The sequence below is a fragment of the Leuresthes tenuis genome, unplaced genomic scaffold (assembly GCF_036924035.1).
Source record: "Leuresthes tenuis unplaced genomic scaffold, fLeuTen1.0.hap1 SCAF_23, whole genome shotgun sequence".
NCBI lineage: Eukaryota > Metazoa > Chordata > Actinopteri > Atheriniformes > Atherinopsidae > Leuresthes > Leuresthes tenuis.
In genome coordinates, this window is record NW_027325377.1 from 3,374,426 (window position 1) to 3,395,648 (window position 21,223).

The 21,223-nt window shown below is 45.2% G+C and overlaps 1 protein-coding gene across 1 annotated transcript in view; it reads right to left on the reverse strand.

Moving 5' to 3' along the window:
• Positions 1–21,223, reverse strand: part of ptprr (protein tyrosine phosphatase receptor type R) — a 70,489-nt gene that overhangs the window by 20,618 nt on the left and 28,648 nt on the right. Inside the window, exons 3-8 of the mRNA XM_072377747.1 lie at positions 12,637–12,750; positions 12,411–12,560; positions 11,655–11,762; positions 10,228–10,350; positions 10,026–10,147; positions 9,012–9,146 (exon numbers count right to left, since the gene is read on the reverse strand). Coding sequence (XP_072233848.1) covers positions 9,012–9,146; positions 10,026–10,147; positions 10,228–10,350; positions 11,655–11,762; positions 12,411–12,560; positions 12,637–12,750 — 752 coding nt within the window. The remainder of the gene's footprint in view (positions 1–9,011; positions 9,147–10,025; positions 10,148–10,227; positions 10,351–11,654; positions 11,763–12,410; positions 12,561–12,636; positions 12,751–21,223) is intronic.

Sequence of the window (21,223 nt, forward strand, 5' to 3'; positions counted from 1 at the left end):
GTATATTGGAGAAAATAATGTCGACATGGAACGAAATCAGCGAACATTAAAGAGTTTATTCTAGGTTGCTGTAAAGCTGGGGAGTTTATCCAGATCAAACTCTGATCTTCCAACAATGTTGGTTTCAGGAACCAACGCAAAGTGCAAATTTGTCTTATATTTCTCAGGCCTGTACCCTGTTTCTCAGCCCAGGCCCTGTTTCTCAGCCCAGGCCCTGTTCCTCAGCCCAGGCCCTGTTTCTCAGCCCTATACCCTGTTTCTCAGCCCAGGCCCTGTTTCTCAGCCCTATACCCTGTTTCTCAGCCCTGTACCCTGTTTCTCAGGCCAGGCCCTGTTTCTCAGCCCTGTACCCGGTTTCTCAGCCCAGGCCCCGTTTCTCAGCCCAGGCCCTGTTTCTCAGCCCTAAACCCTGTTTCTCAGCCCTATACCCTGTTTCTCAGCCCAGGCCCTGTTCCTCAGCCCAGTACCCTGTTTCTCAGCCCAGGCCCCGTTTCTAAGTCCAGGCCCTGTTTCTCAGGCCTGTACCCTGTTTCTCAGCCCAGGCCCTGTTTCTCAGCCCAGGCCCTGTTTCTCAGCCCAGGCCCTGTTCCTCAGCCCTGTACCCTGTTTCTCAGCCCTGTACCCTGTTTCTCAGCCCAGACCCTGTTTTTCAGCCCAGGCCCTGTTCCTCAGCCCTGTACCCCGTTTCTCAGCCCTGTACCCTGTTTCTCAGGCCAGGCCCTGTTTCTCAGCCCTGTACCCGGTTTCTCAGCCCAGGCCCTATTTCTCAGCCCTGTGCCCTGTTTCTCAGCCCAGGCCCTGTTTCTCAGCCCTATACCCTGTTTCTCAGCCCAGGCCCTGTTTCTCAGCCCTGTACCCTGTTTCTCAGCCCAGGCCCTGTTTCTCAGGCCTGTACCCTGTTTCTCAGCCCAGGCCCTGTTCGTCAGCCCTGTACCCTGTTTCTCTGCCCAGGCCCTGTTTCTCAGCCCTGTACCCCGTTTCTCAGGCATGTACCCTGCTTCACAGATCTGTACCCTGTTTTTCAGCCCAGGCCCTGTTTCTCAGGTATGTACCCTGTTTCTCAGGCCTGTACCCTGCTTCTCAGATCTGTACCCTGTTTTTCAGCCCAGGCCCTGTTTCTCAGGTATGTACCCTTTTTCTCAGGGCTGTACCCTGCTTCTCAGACCTCTACCCTCTTTCTCAGCCCTGTACCCCGTCTCTCAGGCCTGTACCCTGTTTTTCAGCCCAGGCCCTGTTTCTCAGGCCTGTACCCTGTTTCTCAGGCCTGTACCCTGTTTCTCAGCCCTGTAACCTTTTTTGCAGCCCAGGCCCTGTTTCTCAGGCCTGTACGCTGTTTCTCAGGGCTGTACCCTGCTTCTCAGGCCTGTACCCTGTTTCTCAGCCCTGTACCCTGTTTCTCAGCCCTGTACTCTGTTTCTCTGCCCAGGCCCTGTTTCTCAGCCCTATACCCTGTTTCTCTGCCCAGGCCCTGTTTCTCAGGCCTGTACCCTGTTTCTCAGCCCTGTACCCTGTTTTTCAGCCCAGGCCCTGTTTCTCAGACCTGTACCCTGTTTCTCAGCCCAGGCCCTGTTTCTCAGGCCTGTACCCTGTTTCTCTGCCCAGGCCCTGTTTCTCAGCACTGTACCCTGTTTCTCAGCCCTGTACCCCGTTTCCCAGGCATGTTACCAGTTTCTCAGGCCTGTACCCTGTTTCTCAGCCCAGGCCCTGTTTCTCATGTATGTACCCTGTTTCTCAGGCCTGTACCCTGTTTTTCAGCCCACACCCTGTTCCTCAGCCTAGGCCCTGTTTCTCAACCCAGGCCCTGTTTCTCAGGCATGTAACCTGTTTCTCAGGCCTGTAACCTATTTTTCAGCCCAGACCCTGTTTCTCAGGTATGTACCCTTTTTCTCAGGGCTGTACCCTGTTTCTCAGACCTGTACCCTCTTTCTCAGCCCTGTACCCCGTCTCTCAGGCCTGTACCCTGTTTTTCAGCCCAGACCCTGTTTCCCAGTCCTGTACCCTGTTCCTCAGCCTAGGCCCTGTTTCTCACGCCTGTACCCTGTTTCTCAACCAAGGCCCTGTTTCTCAGGCATGTAACCCGTTTCTCAGGCCTGTACCCTGTTTTTCAGCCCAGACCCTGTTTCTCAGTCCTGTACCCTGTTTCTCAGCCCATGCCCTGTTTCTCTGGCCTGTACCCCGTTTCTCAACCCAGGCCCTGTTTCTCAGGCCTGTACCCTGTTTCTCAGCCCAGGCTCTGTTTCTCAGGCCTGTACCCTGTTTCGCTGCCCAGGCCCTTTTTCTCAGCCATGTACCCCGTTTCTCAACCCAGGCCCTGTTTCTCAGGCCTGTACCCTGTTTTTCAGCCCAGACCCTGTTTCTCAGGTCTGTACCCTGTTTTTCAGCCTAGGCCCTGTTTCTCACGCCTGTACCCGGTTTCTCAACCCAGGCCCTGTTTCTCAGCCCTGTGCCCTGTTTCTCAGCCCAGGCCCTGTTTCTCAGTCCTGTACCCTGTTTCTCAGCCCAGGCTCTGTTTCTCAGGCCTGTACCCTGTTTTTCAGCCCAGACCCTGTTTCTCAGGTCTGTACCCTGTTTTTCAGCCTAGGCCCTGTTTCTCACGCCTGTACCCGGTTTCTCAGCCCAGGCCCTATTTCTCAGCCCTGTGCCCTGTTTCTCAGCCCAGGCCCTGTTTCTCAGGTATGTACCCTTTGTCTCAGGGCTGTACCCTCTTTCTCAGCCCTGTACCCCGTCTCTCTGCCCAGGCCCTGTTTCTCAGCCCTGTACCCCGTTTCTCAGGCATGTAACCTGTTTCTCAGGCCTGTACCCCGTTTCTCAGGCATGTACCCTGTTTCTCTGCCCAGGCCCTGTTTTTCAGCCCAGACCCTGTTTCCCAGTCCAGTCCCTGTTTCCCAGCCCTGTACCCTGTTCCTCAGCCTAGGCCCTGTTTCTCAGGCATGTACCCTGTTTTTCAGCCCAGACCCTGTTTCCCAGTCCAGTCCCTGTTTCCCAGCCCTGTACCCTGTTCCTCAGCCTAGGCCCTGTTTCTCAGGCATGTACCCTGTTTCTCAGCCCTGTAACCTGTTTTTCAGCCCAGACCCTGTTTCTCAGTCCTGTACCCTGTTTCTCAGCCCAGGCTCTGTTTCTCAGGCCTGTACCCTGTTCCTCAGCCCAGACCCCGTTTCTCAGGCCTGTACCCTGTTTCTCAGCCCAGGCTCTGTTTCTCAGGCCTGTACCCTGTTCCTCAGCCCAGACCCCGTTTCTCAGGCCTGTACCCCGTTTCTCAGCCCAGGCCCTGTTCCTCAGCCCTGTACCCTGTTTCCCTGCTTTAAAGCTCCAGACTCAGACGAGTGGATCACCTCTGAAGCTTGTCATCAAGCTCTGCAGAAGCTTTTTCGATGACCCATTAACATTTCATGTATGACATTTTTATTTATGCATGACTTTAGATAAACATGCACCTTTACACACACATCTTTTTGACAGCTACCTGACCCCATAGTAACACTCTTAACATAGTGCCATGAGAGAAGTATTCAACCCCCCTGGGGTTTCATCTTCTTTGGTTTTGTCACAAATTCAAGGATGCTTCCTTGGTACGGCGGTTCCTTCAAAGTCACATCCTCAGGCTTGCAACGACTTCCTTACAAACAGAAAACCACACGATGGAACATATTTAACACTTGGCTGAACTACAGCGGTCCCACAGTGTATTACACCCACAACAGCTGAAAAACGGACTAATAAACTGGTAGCTGCTACTTAACAAGGAACAGGCAAATTAGACTTTGCATTCCTCGACTGGAACATGTGATGTTACAACTTTATGGTGACAACAAACAAAAAAGTCAAATGGTCAGTCCAGCTTCTGTCTTCGCCATCCTGGATGCGAGTAAAGGATTGTGGGTGCTTTGAGAGCACAGAGGATACACAGAAGCATCCTTGAAATGTCATAAAATGAAGGACTAAGACCTTAAAAAAATATCCCTGACATTGAAACGATTCTTTGTTGAGAATTTTTGAGGTAGCATCTTGAAAAGGTAGCCATCGAGGATTCCTCCTGGCTTTGAGAAGCACCCTGGATCATCACCAAGCAGGCAGCACAATGAAGACCAAGGAGCTCTCTAACAGGTCAGGGATAAAGTCCTGGAGAAGGACAAGGTTAGAGGTGGGTTCTAAATACCTCGTTACTCTGAATATTTAAAAAATATTAAGAATATGGCACCACAACTAATCTGTAAAGAAAGGACAGACCTCTGAAACTCTCAGACCAGGTAAGGAGGCATCAATCAGAGAGAAAACACTGACAGTGGTTCGACTACTGATTAATCCAACAATGTGCAGGTAAAAAGGTTTAAAACCACTTTCCGTTGCAGACTCAACATGTGGGGTAAGGTTCACAACAACACCGTAAACAGTGGGTGGATCTTTGGGAAACACTCCAGGACCAGCGACCCCACAATTAAAATCCAGAGGAATTTGGCTCGGAGCGTCAACAATACAACAACGCACTGGCTGGTAGTAGCTCAATAAAGTAAATGTAGCTAATGAAGACAAATGTGACTCTGAAGGGGCTGCAGAGCTCCACAGGAGTCAATCCAAAGGACCACTTAGAGCCATGCACTCCAGAAAAAATAAATAAAACACTGCTTAAAGAGAGAAAGGAAAAGAAAAATGTCCTCTGCCCTTTGAGCTCTGTTCTTAACCTGGATTAATTTAGACTTTAATTGAATTCATATCAAGATAAAAATTGACCATAAAAGGAAATCCGGACACAATGATGTAATACAAGTTGGTAAAGAAAAGAAAGACTACTGCATAAAATTAGTTGCTTCTGCATAAAAGTACTAAAACATGTTTATTCCACTTTCAGGGTGACGTTTAAGGTGATAATACAAGGCAGAAAACATGAAAACATGCCATGAGCCCTTTAACAAACTGATTTAGACTTTAATTGAATTCATATCAAGATAAAACCTGGATTAATTTACATCTAAATGATTGAGCTCCTGTTTGTATCTCCTCAGATCTGTCACAAGGCTGTGTTTAAAACTTCCTGCAAAGCAGGATATCGTAGTTTTGTAACTTATTTTTAATCGAAGGCCACCGTGTGACAACAGGGAGTTGTTTACAGTCACAGTTCCTTTAATCAGCTCCACAAATTTCATCAGTTTAGAGCCAATCACTTTACTTCTTATTGCCTCCATCTGACAGACAGACGGCTCATCACCAGGAATGTAATAAACATAAAAAAAAACTAACAGCGTTGGTGGACAAAATTACATCTTTCAATAGAGTAAAAATACAGCAACAAATCAACTTCAGCATCAGTGAAAGTCCTGCATTGACGAACCTGTTTAAGCAGAAGTTAGTCTTACATAAGTCTCCTTGTTTAATAACCACACCTCGTAATGTCGGTACGGTGTCATGGAAAAAGATCATCAATACTGCAGCTGCCCCAGGTTGAAATAGTTTATGTATTTAGTTGAGTGGCTGCCAACCCGGGGCAGGGGTTGGACCCGTCCAAAAGGTCATCAGATCAATCTGCAGGGTGATGACACCAATAATGAGAAAGGAAAGAAAGGACTTTTCTTTCTCTTGCTGGATAATTTGAGCTTCGGTGGAGAAATGCAGCCTCTGAAGCACAAACAGGAGACAGAAACTCTTCAATAGTTTCTGTTTAAGCTCAGATCTGTAAAGTAACTGTCAGTGAAATGGAGGGAAGTAAAAGATACATATCTGCTGAAAACATTTGGGTTTACTAGAGGTAGCAGGAGTCTAAATGTGTGGCCACAGACTCAAAGGAGCAGATTTAGATCAGGAAATTACTAATATTTATTAGACCAAAAATAATAGAAAGTCATTTTGGTCAATATTAAGTCCAGAGATATTTACTCCAACAGACAACATGAAAATGCTTCTGAAATAAGAACACTCAGTGAATAAGAATGAGCTGATACTGCGGATGTTAAGGTCCACTGACACCAATAAAAACCTGATTTTAACAACAAAGAGTACAGTGTGAGGGGGCCGGTAACTATGGCTGCCTGTGTGAGTAACTTTGTGTTTCTGAGCAGTTGTTCAGGCAACAAATGATACGTTCAGTAGAAGAATTGCACCGTTAGCCCCCTTTGCTGCCTTTTCACTCAGTGAAACCATGATATTTGTGCTAAAATCAACACAACACAGACACCTGAAACAGTCTCCCTCACAGCTCGAGGTTCAGACTCGTGTCATTTCAGCGTTGGAACAGCTCGAGTTTCAGCTTCAGTCTCAGTGCAAAGCCAGCGTCATGCTGGTTGTTCTTCATGAAACCGTCATCTGTGAAGTGTAGCGAACAAATCCAAACCTTTTCCTGACTGTGTTGGATCACCTGTTCCAATGTTAAATGGTCTAGCTGGGGCGCACTGCCTGGTGGATTTGACCATAAAAGGAAATCCGGACACAATGATGCAATAAAAGTTGGTAAAGAAAAGAAAGACTACTGCATAAAATGAGTTGCTTCTGCATAAAAGTACTAAAACATGTTTATTCCACTTTCAGGGTGACGTTTAAGGTGATAATACAAGGCAGAAAACCTGAAAACATGCCATGAGCCCTTTAACAAACTGATTTAGACTTTAATTGAATTCATATCAAGATAAAAGTGGCTGAGCATCAGCAGTTTAATGTGAGATAATCAGTGTCAGCAGCTTATATAACCTCACACATACGGCTTAAAGAAAAGACTTTAAACGGAAGTTTAAGGGAGACCTGAGGACCGGCGAGGTTAATGTGACACGGCGAGGAGGAAGTGTGTCCAATCAGACGCCTCCCTGGATAACAGCACCAGCCTGAGGACATGAGGCTCTGACACACACTGCTTATAAAAGCAGAACCTACGTGACGGTCAAGTGTTGACATACGTTTACATGCATGCGCTTCCCCTGCTGTCCTCTTACACCTTCTCTGACAAATGACCAGAGGTCAGAGGCAGCAATCAAGAGGTCGATGGGTTTGGGCTCTGTGTAGTTCCTGGGGCACAGCCTCTTTGTGGGAAGAGATAAAGAAACACTAAATCAAATGTCCAGGTGTAAAGCAGGAAGCTCTTCATCATGTGATCTGAAAGGGTTTTCTCAGAAAGTCCACAAGTTTAAGCTTTCTTTCCAAAGCTTTAATAGTCAGACACGGAAAAACATACTGAGCTATACTTTGACTGTAAATATCTTAACAATCAGGAAGCTCTGAAGATTAAAACTGATGCTGACGAAGCAGAAGACAACAATAAGACACATTCATTCTTTATCTTAGGAACGCTGCAGGTTAAGCTGAGGCCCAGACTACGTTCTGAGAGAAGTAAACTGCTGCAGAAATGTGACCCTCATCACAGTAAAACCTCTCCTGCTTCTTGCTCTCCACCAGCAGAAGTGTGATGCAACACCACAGCCGGATAAACACATCTCCGCTGTGGAAGCAGTTAGGCTGGTCTCCACACTAAGTGTCTTAGTTTTTGTTCAATTAACAATTAGGACGGTCAAATATGATTTATCTTTTTCACACACCGTCAGTCTCTTACACATGAGAGTTACATTCAGGTCAATCTGTGGTCAGCATTTTTCTTCAGAAAGCAGAACAATGTTCTGGACTGTGTTTGTTTTAGACTGCGAGCACATTTGCCTGGTCCTATACTGACAAGAGAAATAAAACATATCCCTTTAAAATGCATTTAGAACACATGTTCAAGTGGGATTCTTCAAATAATCACAATTAAATATTCTAATCAATTGACAGCCGGGCCTAGAGCTGGACTGGGAAACACCTTCCCTGAATGAGCAATTAATGATAATTAGATCTGCTTTAATTACACATTCGACAGCTCCAAGCCTCACAAACAAACTTTCAGTCTCTCAGCTAAACGAGGATAATTATCAAAGGTTTCTGAAGATGAACTCCTCCTGCTTTGTTTGATTTTTGTAAACAGAAAACCTGACTTCCCCAGATGTTTACACTGATGTGTGAGGATCCCTCGGCTGTTGGATTAATCTCCCCAGCAGCACGTACACAGCTCAGCACCTGACCACCTTAACAATCACAGGTCAGAGGTTAATGTGCTCTAAACACTCTCACACAGAGGCTTCTTCCGCTGAGCGGTCATTAGAAACAGGTTCAACTCTTACAGCATCGTACCGAGGAGTTTCAACCTTTCCACATCATCCAGGTTCCAGACTTCAGTCAGAGGAAAGAAACCACATGAAAAACATCCAAACTGCAGGTGAACACATGTTTTGGCCCTAAAGTTTAAGAGGAAGCGTGTCACAGGATCTTTGAACTTCTACAAATTCTGTTTTCTTTCCTTTTATTCAAGCTTTTTCGACTTTAACAAAGTACCAGAGGTTGGCATTTTCCTTACAGTCCGAGTTAAGGGTTCCTAAATGAAATATCAGCTGCACAAAGCACCCGATTTCCTTAAAAATATTCTGGGTTTGTCCGTTTTTTTTTACTTTATAGTGAAGAAATCCCTTAAAATTCCTCTAATAACAACAAGGCAGCGCATGGAGGTAAATGAAGAGTTCTCTGACCTGAAAAGGGAACATCAGATCATTATAAAGGTGAAAATTAACTGCTCAGACCCACCCAGGAAGTAGATCAGTCCCTGAAAACAGTCCACAGCATGTCTGACCTCACCTGCCTGAGGATGGTGGTTCATTTTGCTCATGATATGCCTTTTAACATAAAAAAACATCTGATGTTTCCTTCTTAAGTTGGTTGAAGGTCTGTTAAGGAATAGTTTGACTCATTTTAATGGATTCCTACATGTTCATGCAGTGAGGAACAGACCTGAAATCTACATCCAGATGTATCGAAACCAAGATAAGACGTTTCTTATCCCAGATTTAGAGGTTCACATGTGCAACTAAAACCCAAACGTCCCATTCTAACTCCAGGATTTTCTTTTTTTTTTTTAAACTTCTCTTTCTGGCTCTGCTTTCAACAAGATATTAAACGATTTGTGATGTTTTACCGAGTTTGGTTTCCCCTCCACAGAACCCAGCTCTCACCTTTCCTGCAGTCCTGCAGCAGGTTTCATCCTGAAGGGGGACGGGCAGGGCTTCAGCTCGTTGCTGGTCGTCACCGTGGCGACGCTGGTCGGAGGGGTGTGGCTGTCGGTGCTGATGACAGGGGAGGGGGCGGAGCTACGAGGAAGTGATAAGCAGAGTTTAGAGTCTATAAGTGAATCCCAAACACACGTCTTTGTGGCTCTGCAGGTCATGTAAAGGTCAGGTTACAAAGTTTGATCATTTTCTAAAATCTGATGCAGTAAAGCAAAGTGTGGGCGACCGGTTCCATCAGGAGTTTGTGCAAAAGGCTTTTCAGCATTTCTCAGCACCTCACTGAGGTTTATGGGTGTTAAAAAGCAATCAAACAGACGGATCAGGAGAAGCTTTCATTGAGAGCTTAAAGCTGGTATTCATGAGGGTAAAAATACAAGAAACTAACAGCCGGAGAATGTTAGTCTGTGGTCAGCAGAGCTTAGCAGAGGTAGCGTCGCTGTAAAATGTTCAGGCTGCCGTCACGTCCTGGTTTGGTTAGTTTGGACCTCTCAAAATGAACAATACAATTTAGCCTTTGTTTCAAGCGCCGTGGTTCTGTCTTTCATAGTGTTAAAACGTTTAAAAACCCCTTTCAGGTGAGCTGCAGTCACCTAAATGTGGCAGTGGCTGCATTTACTGTGTCAACCAGCTAGAAAACTGAAGAACAGCGTGTTTAAAAGAGCCTGGAAAAGAACCGGAGGCATGGAAAATGTTTAAGATAACACAGGATGAGGCGGTCAAACAGGAGACTGCAACTCAGCTGCTGAAACTGGAACAGAGTCAACACCAGGAGTGGCTTTGACTTCTGATATTTTCCACCTTGTTAATTAAAAGAATGAGCGTCAGATTCTTCAAAAAGATGTAACATTTGGATTTAATTTGGCTGGAAATTCACGACACAGCTGCAAAGTCACGTAAATATTTAGTTTGTGGACTAAACTATAAGCGGTTTGTTCAGATCATTATGGGATGCAGACTCACCTGGGAAGAGGGACGGCAGGAGGAGCAAGGCGGCGGCAGGTTACGATTGGCTGCTGCTGGAGAGTGGGTGTGGCTACAGCTGGAGGGAGCTCAGCCTGGACCATGCTTCCTGACGTCACAACCTGCAGAACACAGACACTCAGAGCGTCATTACCACCCTTTTCCCAGGAGAGAGGAGACGGTTTGGAGGGGAGGTGCAGACCTTGGTGCCCTTTGACCTCTGGGCGGAGTCTGGAGGGATAGTTGGGCTCAGGTGAAGGTCAGGGGGTGGAGCTTTAAGCTGCCTCTCAGAAACCTGAACCTTCTCCTTTATTCGATATAAAACCTGGAGAAACAACGAAAAGGAAAAAGAAATACGACTCGGATTAAACAACAAATTATTACCCAAATTAACCCCTAATGCAGGCAGATTCATTCACATATTTCTGCATCTATTCAATTCAATTCAACTTTATTTATATAGCGCCAGATTACAACAATTGTCATCTCAAGGCACTTAAGTAATAAAGTCCAATTCAAGCCAATTGGAATTCAATCCATTGTAATCATAATCCAATTAATTCATATAGAGCCAAATTAATATCCTAGCTAAGGAAACCAACAGATTGCACCAACATCTCTGTTGAATTGTGGCAGTTTCAGTCCCCCAGACGACGTGCTCCACTGTGAAGAGTTCAAAGACCCTTAAAAAACAGAGATTTTACTCAGAAATGGTCACATTTCAAAGTGATTACGTGGCTCGATTAGATTTAAGGTTTTACATATTTAACACAAGGCCAACATTACATTTTCCACATACTGATGGCTTAAAATGCCTTTTCTTATCTGAACAAAAGCACATCTACACATTTTTAATGACCAACACTCTTAAAGTTGGATCCCTGCTACTTCAACACGATTAGAAACTGTAATCCTCACATTTTTGACCTCAGGATCGATGATTAATTCATGTCAGTTTATTGAATCTGTCCATAATTCACACATTAAAAGGTGAAGAAACTCCAGAGTAAGCAGGTGAACTGTGAGTGGAGGGAAATGGTTGAAAAGGAGGCGATGTGCTACAGATTATATAACACTGATTCACCAGAGTGCAGGAGCTCCCTCATGTGAACAAACCGTCACCCTGCGACTGAGAACAAAACAAGGACACAACTATGGAGCTAAATCAGTCTCAGTTATCAAAAAAAACTATGTTTAAAACCTGTTTTACAGGTCAGAGGCAGGAGGAAACAGGAGACGCTCATCAGGCACATGATACGGGCCTTTATGCCTCGTTATGTGACCTTTGACCTTGGCAGAATCAGCCAATCAGAACAATTTTTGAACAAAAATTAATCTTGGTTTTAAAATCCACACCTGGCGTGTCCAGGCTGGAGTTTGGACCTAAAGTGACGACATCTTGTTAATAAGCCTTACTTTTTCAGTAATTTATTTCATTGTTAATTGTTATTTTTTTTGTCTTTTAATCAAAATATCTACATTTCCTTATCTATCGCCCACAAATTAACTAAAACTTTCCTTTTCAGGGTTCGGTTGATGTTGCTTTGGTTTGTTCCGTTTGACTAGACGACCCTTTTAAGAAGGTCTCTAGTTTTTTAATTCATCAGTGTGTGTGAAGCTGTAATTTACCATCAAGCAGGTGATGACGATGATGAAGACGGTGAAGAAGAGGACGACGACATAAAAACCTTCTCTGCTCCACACGTGATCCCTCTGCTCGCCCTGCAGGACGTTTTTCTGCAAAGAGACAAAGTTCAGGATGTTTTCACACCTGCTTCCTAATTCCAACCTCAGGATTTGATCCCTGACCGAACGCAGGAAGATCAGACAGAAATACGTGAGCAGCCATCTTTAACTCCTCTACTGTGAATCCAATACAGAGATGTGGAATTAAAACAGTGATGCTGAAACTGTTGTTTGGAAATTAGTTACGTTTAACATCGATAAAACTGATTTTTGAGGTTCCCCAGGGCTCTGTATGGGGCCCACTGGTGTTTGTATGTCTCTGTGAATGATTTGTTTGGCTTCCAAACTGTCAAAAATCTAATTGTTTGCAGACTTTTTGCTTTCTGTGATAAGGATTGAAGCTAACTTTAGTAAGAAGTGAATCAAATGAACTAAATCTATAACATTTGGTCAAACAAACTAAACCAATCTCATGTTTCATGATATTCAGGTTGAAACGGTGTCTCATAAACATTTCTGACAATAACTGAAAGTAGATTATGACACATTAAAGTTAAAGGCAATAATGATAATTTAGCAGGATTTTGGTGGAATACCCCTTTAAAGCAGCCTGTTTGGTCGTCTCTGCTCTCAGATGCTAATATAGTTTCTGTTCATTCGTTCTATTAAAGTTTCAGCAGCTCAGATGATCACAATCACCTCAGCTGAGACCTCGGTGATGCCGAAGTGCCCCAGGTGGCGATGAAGCACCCTGACGTTCAGTGATTGGATGACTTCCTCAGCTGAGCGGGGCTCCGAGATGCCCAGCCTATCAGAGGACACGAAGAGCTCGATGCCATTCTTCTCCTCCTGTGAAAGGAAGCCATGAGTCAGTCAGAGGAGCTGTCACCCAGAGGAGTGCGACGGCCGAACGAGTGCGACTTACATTCAGCTGGTTGATGTGAACGTGTCGCACGGGAACGCCCAGCGCCGCTGCTAATCCCTCCCGAAACCAGCGAAGAAGACTGGCGTTCAGCCTCTTCACATCCACAGCAAGGTACTGAGGGACAGAAGAGAGACCTCACTCAACATCAGACCGTTATGGATTCTCTCATTACAGATTTTCCAAAGAACTCCAGCACTGGATCACTCATCTTCAGTCCTTGTTCCTGAGGTTTTTTCTTTGTTCAGCCACTGAACTCTGACCTTTAACCCATTCAGGCAGGAAAAAGGCTCCTAACTCAAGGGATGAACCAGTGTTGTGTCGACACAGAACAGACAACTTAGCAAAGAAGCCATTTTAAACTGGATCTTTAGGCCCTTTGTCACAAAGACACATCATTTGTTCCCATTTCTTTAGCTGCATCTATGAAAAACAGCAAAGAAAACACAGTTTGACAGACAGAAAATAGGATTTCTGCAGCAACAAGGTGATTCCCAAAGAGCTATTAGCTGAAAACTTGGCATATCTCAGCATGGTGTGCAGTGTGTCCTTAAAACATTTGAGGAAACTGGACAAGTGGAGGACAAAAGAAGAAGTGTTAGGCCTAAAAAACTATCTCCAGCAGATGAACAGGATCTGAAAGTGATGTCCTTAAGAAAGAGGAAAAAATCCAGCTGTGACCTGACAGGACCTGAGAGATGCATCTGGACCTTCAGCTGATCCATCTACTGTTGGCCCAAGCCTCATCAGAAATGGTCTCCATGGAAGGGTGGCTGTCAAGAAGCCGTTCTTAAGGAAGGGAAACAGGGAGAAAAGGCTGAGCTGTGCCAAATGACACAAGAAGTGGACTGAAAATCAGTGGCAACAGGTCTTATGGAGGGATGAATCCTCCCCAGAGCCCGGACCTCAACATTATTGAAGCAGTGTGGGATCATCTGACAGAGAACGGAACAAAAGGCAGCCCACATCCAAAGAAGAGCTTTGGGATGTCCTTCAAGAAGCCTGGAGAACTATTCCTGAAGACTCCTTAAAGAAATGACAGAAAGCTTGTCTCAGAGGGTTCAGGCTGTGTTGGAGATTAAAGGAGCTCAGACCAGATATTCACTTTAAAGCTGCTGAGAACTGATAAAAAAACTCTGTTTCTGCCTCAGATTCTGGATTTATATCCATGTCATCACCTGTTTTCACGGAAATATAGAAAAAAAAGCACTGTACATAATATAAAAAAAGAAAAGAAAAGCACCAATTTAGATTATGTAAAACTAGTTAAACGTTAATCAATAAGACAGCCCATTAGCAGAGATCTAAAATCTAAATCGGATCGTTTAGGAGCTCCGCTCTGCCTCCACCTTTTGTGCTGAGCTAAACAAAGAGACACATAAAGCATATTGATTATCTCGTCTAACTGAATAAAGAACTAAACAGACTCACAAAATATCAGATTGTCTCTTTAAATGAGGTTAAAGAAAACAAACAATAAGTCTGACCTCTGCATCCCTCCATCCATCAGCCTCCAACCCACCAGCTGCTGCTGCTCTAACATCACTCTGTGGGAGTGTGTGTGTGTGTGTGTGTGTGTGTGTGTGTGTGTGTGGGCGGTTGTTTGCTAATGGCTAAAACAACAACATGTTCTGCTGCCACTTAATTCAATATGAGGAACAAAAACCACAGCCAGACAGGCTCAGCACGCAGCGCTGATGTTATTATCAGCTTGTGTCTGGTTACACTTTGTTCTGTTAAATAAACTCTTGTTTCTCTCAGCCTCGGTGCAGAAAGAAAGCAAAGTCTGACCAACAGATAAATAAGTTAAAAAAAAACACAAGACTCAGAGAAAGGAGGCAGCGAATCAACAATCAGGTGCATTTGAACTGAAATATGTCAGAAAAAAACGTGAAAAATCTCACTAAAGAGGCTGAAATTTTCTGCCATTTAAGTTCAAACAGAGCAAAAAAAAATTCAATCAGTCAATCAATCAAAAGTTGACAGAAATTATCTGTTTATGTGGCATAAATTTCCAAGAAATCCACAAAACTCTTAAACTGACAAACTAAAAGTTGTCAAATCTGTGTTAAAAACACAACATGCTGAGATAATCAATTATTAAAAGTGTTCCAGGCCGATTCTGTGTCAATCAAATCAGCAAACAGCTTTAGCCATAACCTGCAGTAATCCACCCAACTCTGTTTAAGCAGATAACCTGAAACAACCTGGAAGCATCTTAATGGTTGAACAAACGGCCCAGGAAAAACGCTCACTGACAACTGAACTGTGCAAAGAAAGGAAATAAACAGAGAAAAACAGTCTTACCAAGTAAACATGTAAACATCCTCCCTGTCGACCACAGGAAGCTTTTCACTGAATGAACAGAGAGGAGACGAGCCGCCTGTCAGTCACAGCTCAGGGACTTTTCGCTCCATTTCCTCATCTAGTCATTCCGTGATCTCTGATTGGCTTAGAGCCCGACAGAGCACAGCCTGCCACCTGATTGGCTGTCGTCCAGCTAATGCCATTATCCTGCTGCGCTTCCTGTCAGGATCAGGTGCTATTTCTGTCCAACACACACACATATATAACCACTAATTAGCCAATAGCCGTTTGGCTCAGCGGGGACAGGGGGGGGCGATTTGGATCAATCATAAATCAGAGGGGGCTGCACTGGAAAAAAAAGAGCAGGAATAAAAGAAAGAAACAGCTGAGGAGTGGAACATTAAGGCAGCTATTTTGGGTCGTTTTCTAAAGCCAACCTGCTGAACACAGGCCCCGATTACAGGCTCAAAGACTGTTTTCAGTCTTCAGCCTCTCAAACGGGCCGATTAGACGCCCTTCATCCTCCTACATGACAATGAGATGCAAATGTTTGGGATTTTGGAAGCTAAACCAACACGATTCGTGCTACAGTTTGTGTGGAAAGTCATCAGGATCCAGTTCATTCATCCGGAGCCGGAGAAACAAACAGATTAGGAAATAAACCACTGGGTGAAAGGGATGAAAATAACTGTAATCAGAATATATGCAGGTCGTTGATAAGTAAGTACACCCTCCTTTAAAGCTACAGTTTTATGCAGCAGAACTTTTAAAAATCATCGATCCTTAAAATGAGACAAATACAACACATGAGGTATCACACTGTGTCATTATTTATTGAACAAAAACAGACAAACACAGAAGCAGTGAGTGTAAAACTAAGTGAACCCCTGATCCAGCAGCTTCAGCAGCAGTGAGTGTAAAACTAAGTGAACCCCTGATCCAGCAGCTTCAGCAGCAGTGAGTAAAACTAAGTGAACCCCTGATCCAGCAGCTTCAGCAGCAGTGAGTAAAACTAAGTGAACCCCTGATCCAGCAGCTTCAGCAGCAGTGAGTGATAAACTAAGTGAACCCCTGATCCAGCAGCTTGCAGCTTCAGCAGCAGTGTGTGAGAAACTAAGTGAACCCCTGATTCAGCAGTGAGTGTAAAACTAAGTGAACCCCTGATCCAGCAGCTTCAGCAGCAGTGAGTGTAAAACTAAGTGAACCCCTGATCCAGCAGCTTCAGCAGCAGTGAGTGTAAAACTAAGTGAACCCCTGATCCAGCAGCTTCAGCAGCAGTGGGTGTAAAACTAAGTGAACCCCTGATCCAGCAGCTTCAGCAGCAGTGAGCTGTAGTAAAACTAAGTGAACCCCTGATCCAGCAGCAGAGAGTGTAAAACTAAGTGAACCCCTGATCCAGCAGCTTCAGCAGCAGTGGGTGTAAAACTAAGTGAACCCCTGATCCAGCAGCTTCGGCAGCAGTGAGTGTAAAACTAAGTGAACCCCTGATCCAGCAGCTTCGGCAGCAGTGAGTGTAAAACTAAGTGAACCCCTGATCCAGCAGCAGTCAGTGTAAAACTAAGTGAACCCCCGATCCAGCAGCTTCAGCAGCAGTGAGTGATAAACTAAGTGAACCCCTGATCCAACAGCTTCAGCAGCAGTGAGTAAAACTAAGTGAACCCCTGATCCAGCAGCTTCAGCAGCAGTGAGTAAAACTAAGTGAACCCCTGATCCAGCAGCTTCAGCAGCAGTGGGTGTAAAACTAAGTGAACCCCTGATCCAGCAGCTTCAGCAGCAGTGAGTGTAAAACTAAGTGAACCCCTGATCCAGCAGCTTCAGCAGCAGTGAGTAAAACTAAGTGAACCCCTGATCCAGCAGCTTCAGCAGCAGTGAGTGTAAAACTAAGTGAACCCCTGATCCAGCAGCTTGCAGCAGTGAGTGTAAAACTAAGTGAACCCCTGATCCAGCAGCTTCAGCAGCAGTGAGTGAGAAACTAAGTGAACCCCTGATCCAGCAGCTTCAGCAGCAGTGAGTGTAAAACTAAGTGAACCCCTGATCCAGCAGCTTGCAGCAGCAGTAAGTGTAAAACTAAGTGAACCCCTGATCCAGCAGCTTCAAGCAGCAGCTTCAGCAGCAGTGAGTGTAAAACTAAGTGAACCCCTGATCCAGCAGCTTCAGCAGCAGTGAGTGAGAAACTAAGTGAACCCCTGATCCAGCAGCTTCAGCAGCAGTGAGCTGCAGTGATGGTTTCCTGTGGGACGTTCTCAGTCTCTCTCCTGGTTCTGGAGGAATCTCGGCCCTCTTCTCTCCAGCTGCTTCAGCTCATTGAGGTTTGCAGCTTTGGTTTCTGCACAGCTCTCTTAAGGTCCCACCACAGCATCTCAGTCAGGCTGAGGTCTGGACTCTGACTGGACCATTGCAACACCTTGATTCTGTTCTTTTTCCCACATTCTGCTGTAGATCTGCTGCTGTGTTTGGGATCTTTGTCCTGTTGATGAGCCAGTTTCAGCCCAGCTTTAGCTGGGGGACAGATGGCCTCACATCTGACTCTAGAATACTTTGGTATCCAGAGGAGTTCATGGTGGACTCAATGACTGCAAGGTGCCCAGGTCCTGTGGCTGCAGAACCAGCCCAGATCATCAGCCCTCCACCACCGTGCTTGACAGCTGGTATGAGGTGTTTGTGCTGATATGCTGTGTTTGGTTTCCTCCAAACGTGCTGCTGTGCATTAGGACCAAACATCTCCACTTTGCTCTGGTCTGTCCAAAGGACATTGTTCCAGAAGTCTTGAGCTTTGTTCAGATGCAGCTTTGCAAACCTAAGCTGTGCTGCCATGTTCTTTTTAGAGAGAAGAGGCTTTCTCCTCATTATTTAATTCTGTCCCGATGCATAAAACCTTGATATCTGAGCATGTTAATCATATAAAGTCAGATATCCTCGCAGGAGTACTAAAAATCTAAATTACATTGGTGTATAAAATGCTCTGATCTCTGATCCGTCCCAGTTCTGCTGCTGCTTCGTCCGACTCGGTCACATGACCCCGACAGACACGCTGTGATTGGCTCTTCTTCTCTTCTTTGAACCGGGAGACAGAAAAACTGACATGAGACTGAAATATTTCACTGAATGAGCAAAGACGCTGTGGGTGTGTGTGGATTGTACAACTTCTTTTCAGAGTGCTGGTGGGGAAAACGTGGCTGTCACGTGCACATCACGTGCACATCCAGCTCTGTGACATCACACACAGCTGAATGGGCTGATGTGAGGTTGGATTATTCATGCACGTTGCTTCCTTTGAGAAAAATGTGCAGAACAGAGCTGAAATGACCTCAGACCCTCATATTTATTCTCTTGTTTTTCCTTTTAACTGGATCAACATGAGTCAGCTCATACAGACGTATGTATTTGCTGTCTTTTTACACAGGTGCTGGAAACTCTCTGCACCCTGGTTATTGGAAATGGCACAAAACGGGCTTCCCCAGACCATAAAACACCTGTTCAGCAGCGTTTTCTACATCCAGTCCAGCTGCCTGCAGCCGTGAGACGCAGGCAGGTTATCTTTGAGGGAACTTTATTCTTCCTGAGTAGGCATTTACATCCACTGACGCTGTGCCTCACAGATACAGTTCAGTCACCTACTTTCAGTGTTTAAACCGTCACTTGAAAGTCAAGAGAAACCGGGGCTAACGGCTATTACTGTTCACTTATTTAGAATAAAGTTTAAATCATATTCATCACTCGAATGATCAACTAAATTCAACGGCATTATAATGACTTATGCTCCCCTCACACGAAAAGACTGGGAAAAGACTGGGAAAAGACTGGGAAAAGACTGGGAAAAGACTGGGAAAAGACTGGGAAAAGACTGGGAAAAGACTGGGAAAAGACTGGGAAAAGACTGGGAAAAGACTATCAGCTCACATCTAAAGACTCGTGTTTAGAGTTTTTAGTCCCAGATGAACCTCAGACTGAAGATTTTACAAAGACTGACTCTTGTAGGGTCACTATTCACAAGACTACAACTCGATTTGTTAGATTTTTTCCCATCATGCTCAGCAGAAGTTTTACAAACATGGAGGAGAAGCAGCATTTAACTCCAGTTACACTCCTAAAGACTCCAGTTAGACTCCTAAAGACCCCTAAAGACTCCAGTTAGACCCCTAAAGACTCCAGTTAGACCCCTAAAGACTCCAGTTAGACCCCTAAAGACTCCAGTCAGACTCCTAAAGACTCCAGTTAGACTCAGTCAGACTCCTAAAAACTCCAGTTAGACTCAGTCAGACCCCTAAAGACTCCGGTTAGACCCCTAAAGACTCCGGTTAGACCCCTAAAGACTCCGGTTAGACCCCTAAAGACTCCGGTTAGACTCAGTCAGACTCCTAAAGACTCAATTTAGACTCCTAAAGACTCCGGTTAGACCCCTAAAGACTCCGGTTAGACTCAGTCAGACTCCTAAAGACTCAATTTAGACTCAGTCAGACTCCTAAAGACTCCAGTTAGACTCAGTCAGACTCCTAAAGACTCCAGTTAGACTCAGTCAGACTCCTAAAGACTCCAGTTAGACTCAGTCAGACTCCTAAAGACTCCAGTTAGACTCAGTCAGACCCCTAAAGACTCCGGTTAGACCCCTAAAGACTCCGGTTAGACCCCTAAAGACTCAATTTAGACTCAGTCAGACTCCTAAAGACTCAATTTAGACTCAGTCAGACTCCTAAAGACTCCAGTTAGACTCCTAAAGACTCCAGTTAGACTCCTAAAGACTCCAGTTAGACTCCTAAAGACTCCAGTTAGACTCCTAAAGACTCCAGTTAGACTCCTAAAGACTCCTAAAGACTCCGGTTAGACTCAGTCATACTCCTAAAGACTCCAGTTAGACTCAGTCAGACTCCTAAAGACTCCGGTTAGACTCAGTCAGACTCCTAAAGACTCAATTTAGACCCCTAAAGACTCCGGTTAGACCCCTAAAGACTCCGGTTAGACTCAGTCAGACCCCTAAAGACTCCGGTTAGACTCAGTCAGACCCCTAAAGACTCCAGTTAGACTCCTAAAGACTCCAGTTAGACTCCTAAAGACTCAATTTAGACCCCTAAAGACTCCGGTTAGACCCCTAAAGACTCCGGTTAGACCCCTAAAGACTCTGGTTAGACTCAGTCAGACTCCTAAAGACTCCGGTTAGACTCAGTCAGACTCCTAAAGACTCCGGTTAGACCCCTAAAGACTCCGGTTAGACTCAGTCAGACTCCTAAAGACTCCGGTTAGACTCAGTCAGACTCCTAAAGACTCCGGTTAGACTCAGTCAGACTCCTAAAGACTCCTAAAGACTCAATTTAGACTCAGTCAGACTCCTAAAGACTCAATTTAGACTCAGTCAGACTCCTAAAGACTCCTAAAGACTCAATTTAGACTCAGTCAGACTCCTAAAGACTCCGGTTAGACTCCTAAAGACTCCGGTTAGACCCCTAAAGACTCAATTTAGACTCAGTCAGACTCCTAAAGACTCAATTTAGACTCAGTTAGACTCCTAAAGACTCCAGTTAGACTCCTAAAGACTCCAGTTAGACTCCTAAAGACTCCAGTTAGACTCCTAAAGACTCCAGTTAGACTCCTAAAGACTCCAGTTAGACTCCTAAAGACTCCAGTTAGACTCCTAAAGACTCCGGTTAGACTCAGTCAGACTCCTAAAGACTCCGGTTAGACTCAGTCAGACTCCTAGAGACTCAATTTAGACCCCTAAAGACTCCGGTTAGACCCCTAAAGACTCCAGTTAGACTCAGTCAGACCCCTAAAGACTCCGGTTAGACTCAGTCAGACTCCTAAAGACTCCAGTTAGACTCCTAAAGACTCAATTTAGACCCCTAAAGACTCCGGTTAGACCCCTAAAGACTCCGGTAAGACCCCTAAAGACTCCGGTTAGACCCCTAAAGACTCCGGTTAGACCCCTAAAGACTCCGGTTAGACTCAGTCAGACTCCTAAAGACTCCGGTTAGACTCAGTCAGACTTCTAAAGACTCCGGTTAGACTCCGGTTAGACTCCGGTTAGACCCCTAAAGACTCCGGTTAGACTCAGTCAGACTCCTAAAGACTCCGGTTAGACTCCAGTCAGACTCCTAAAGACTCCGGTTAGACTCAGTCAGACTCCTAAAGACTCCGGTTAGACTCAGTCAGACTCCTAAAGACTCCGGTTAGACTCAGTCAGACTCCTAAAGACTCCGGTTAGACTCAGTCAGACTCCTAAAGACTCCGGTTAGACTCAGTCAGACTCCTAAAGACTCCGGTTAGACTCAGTCAGACTCCTAAAGACTCC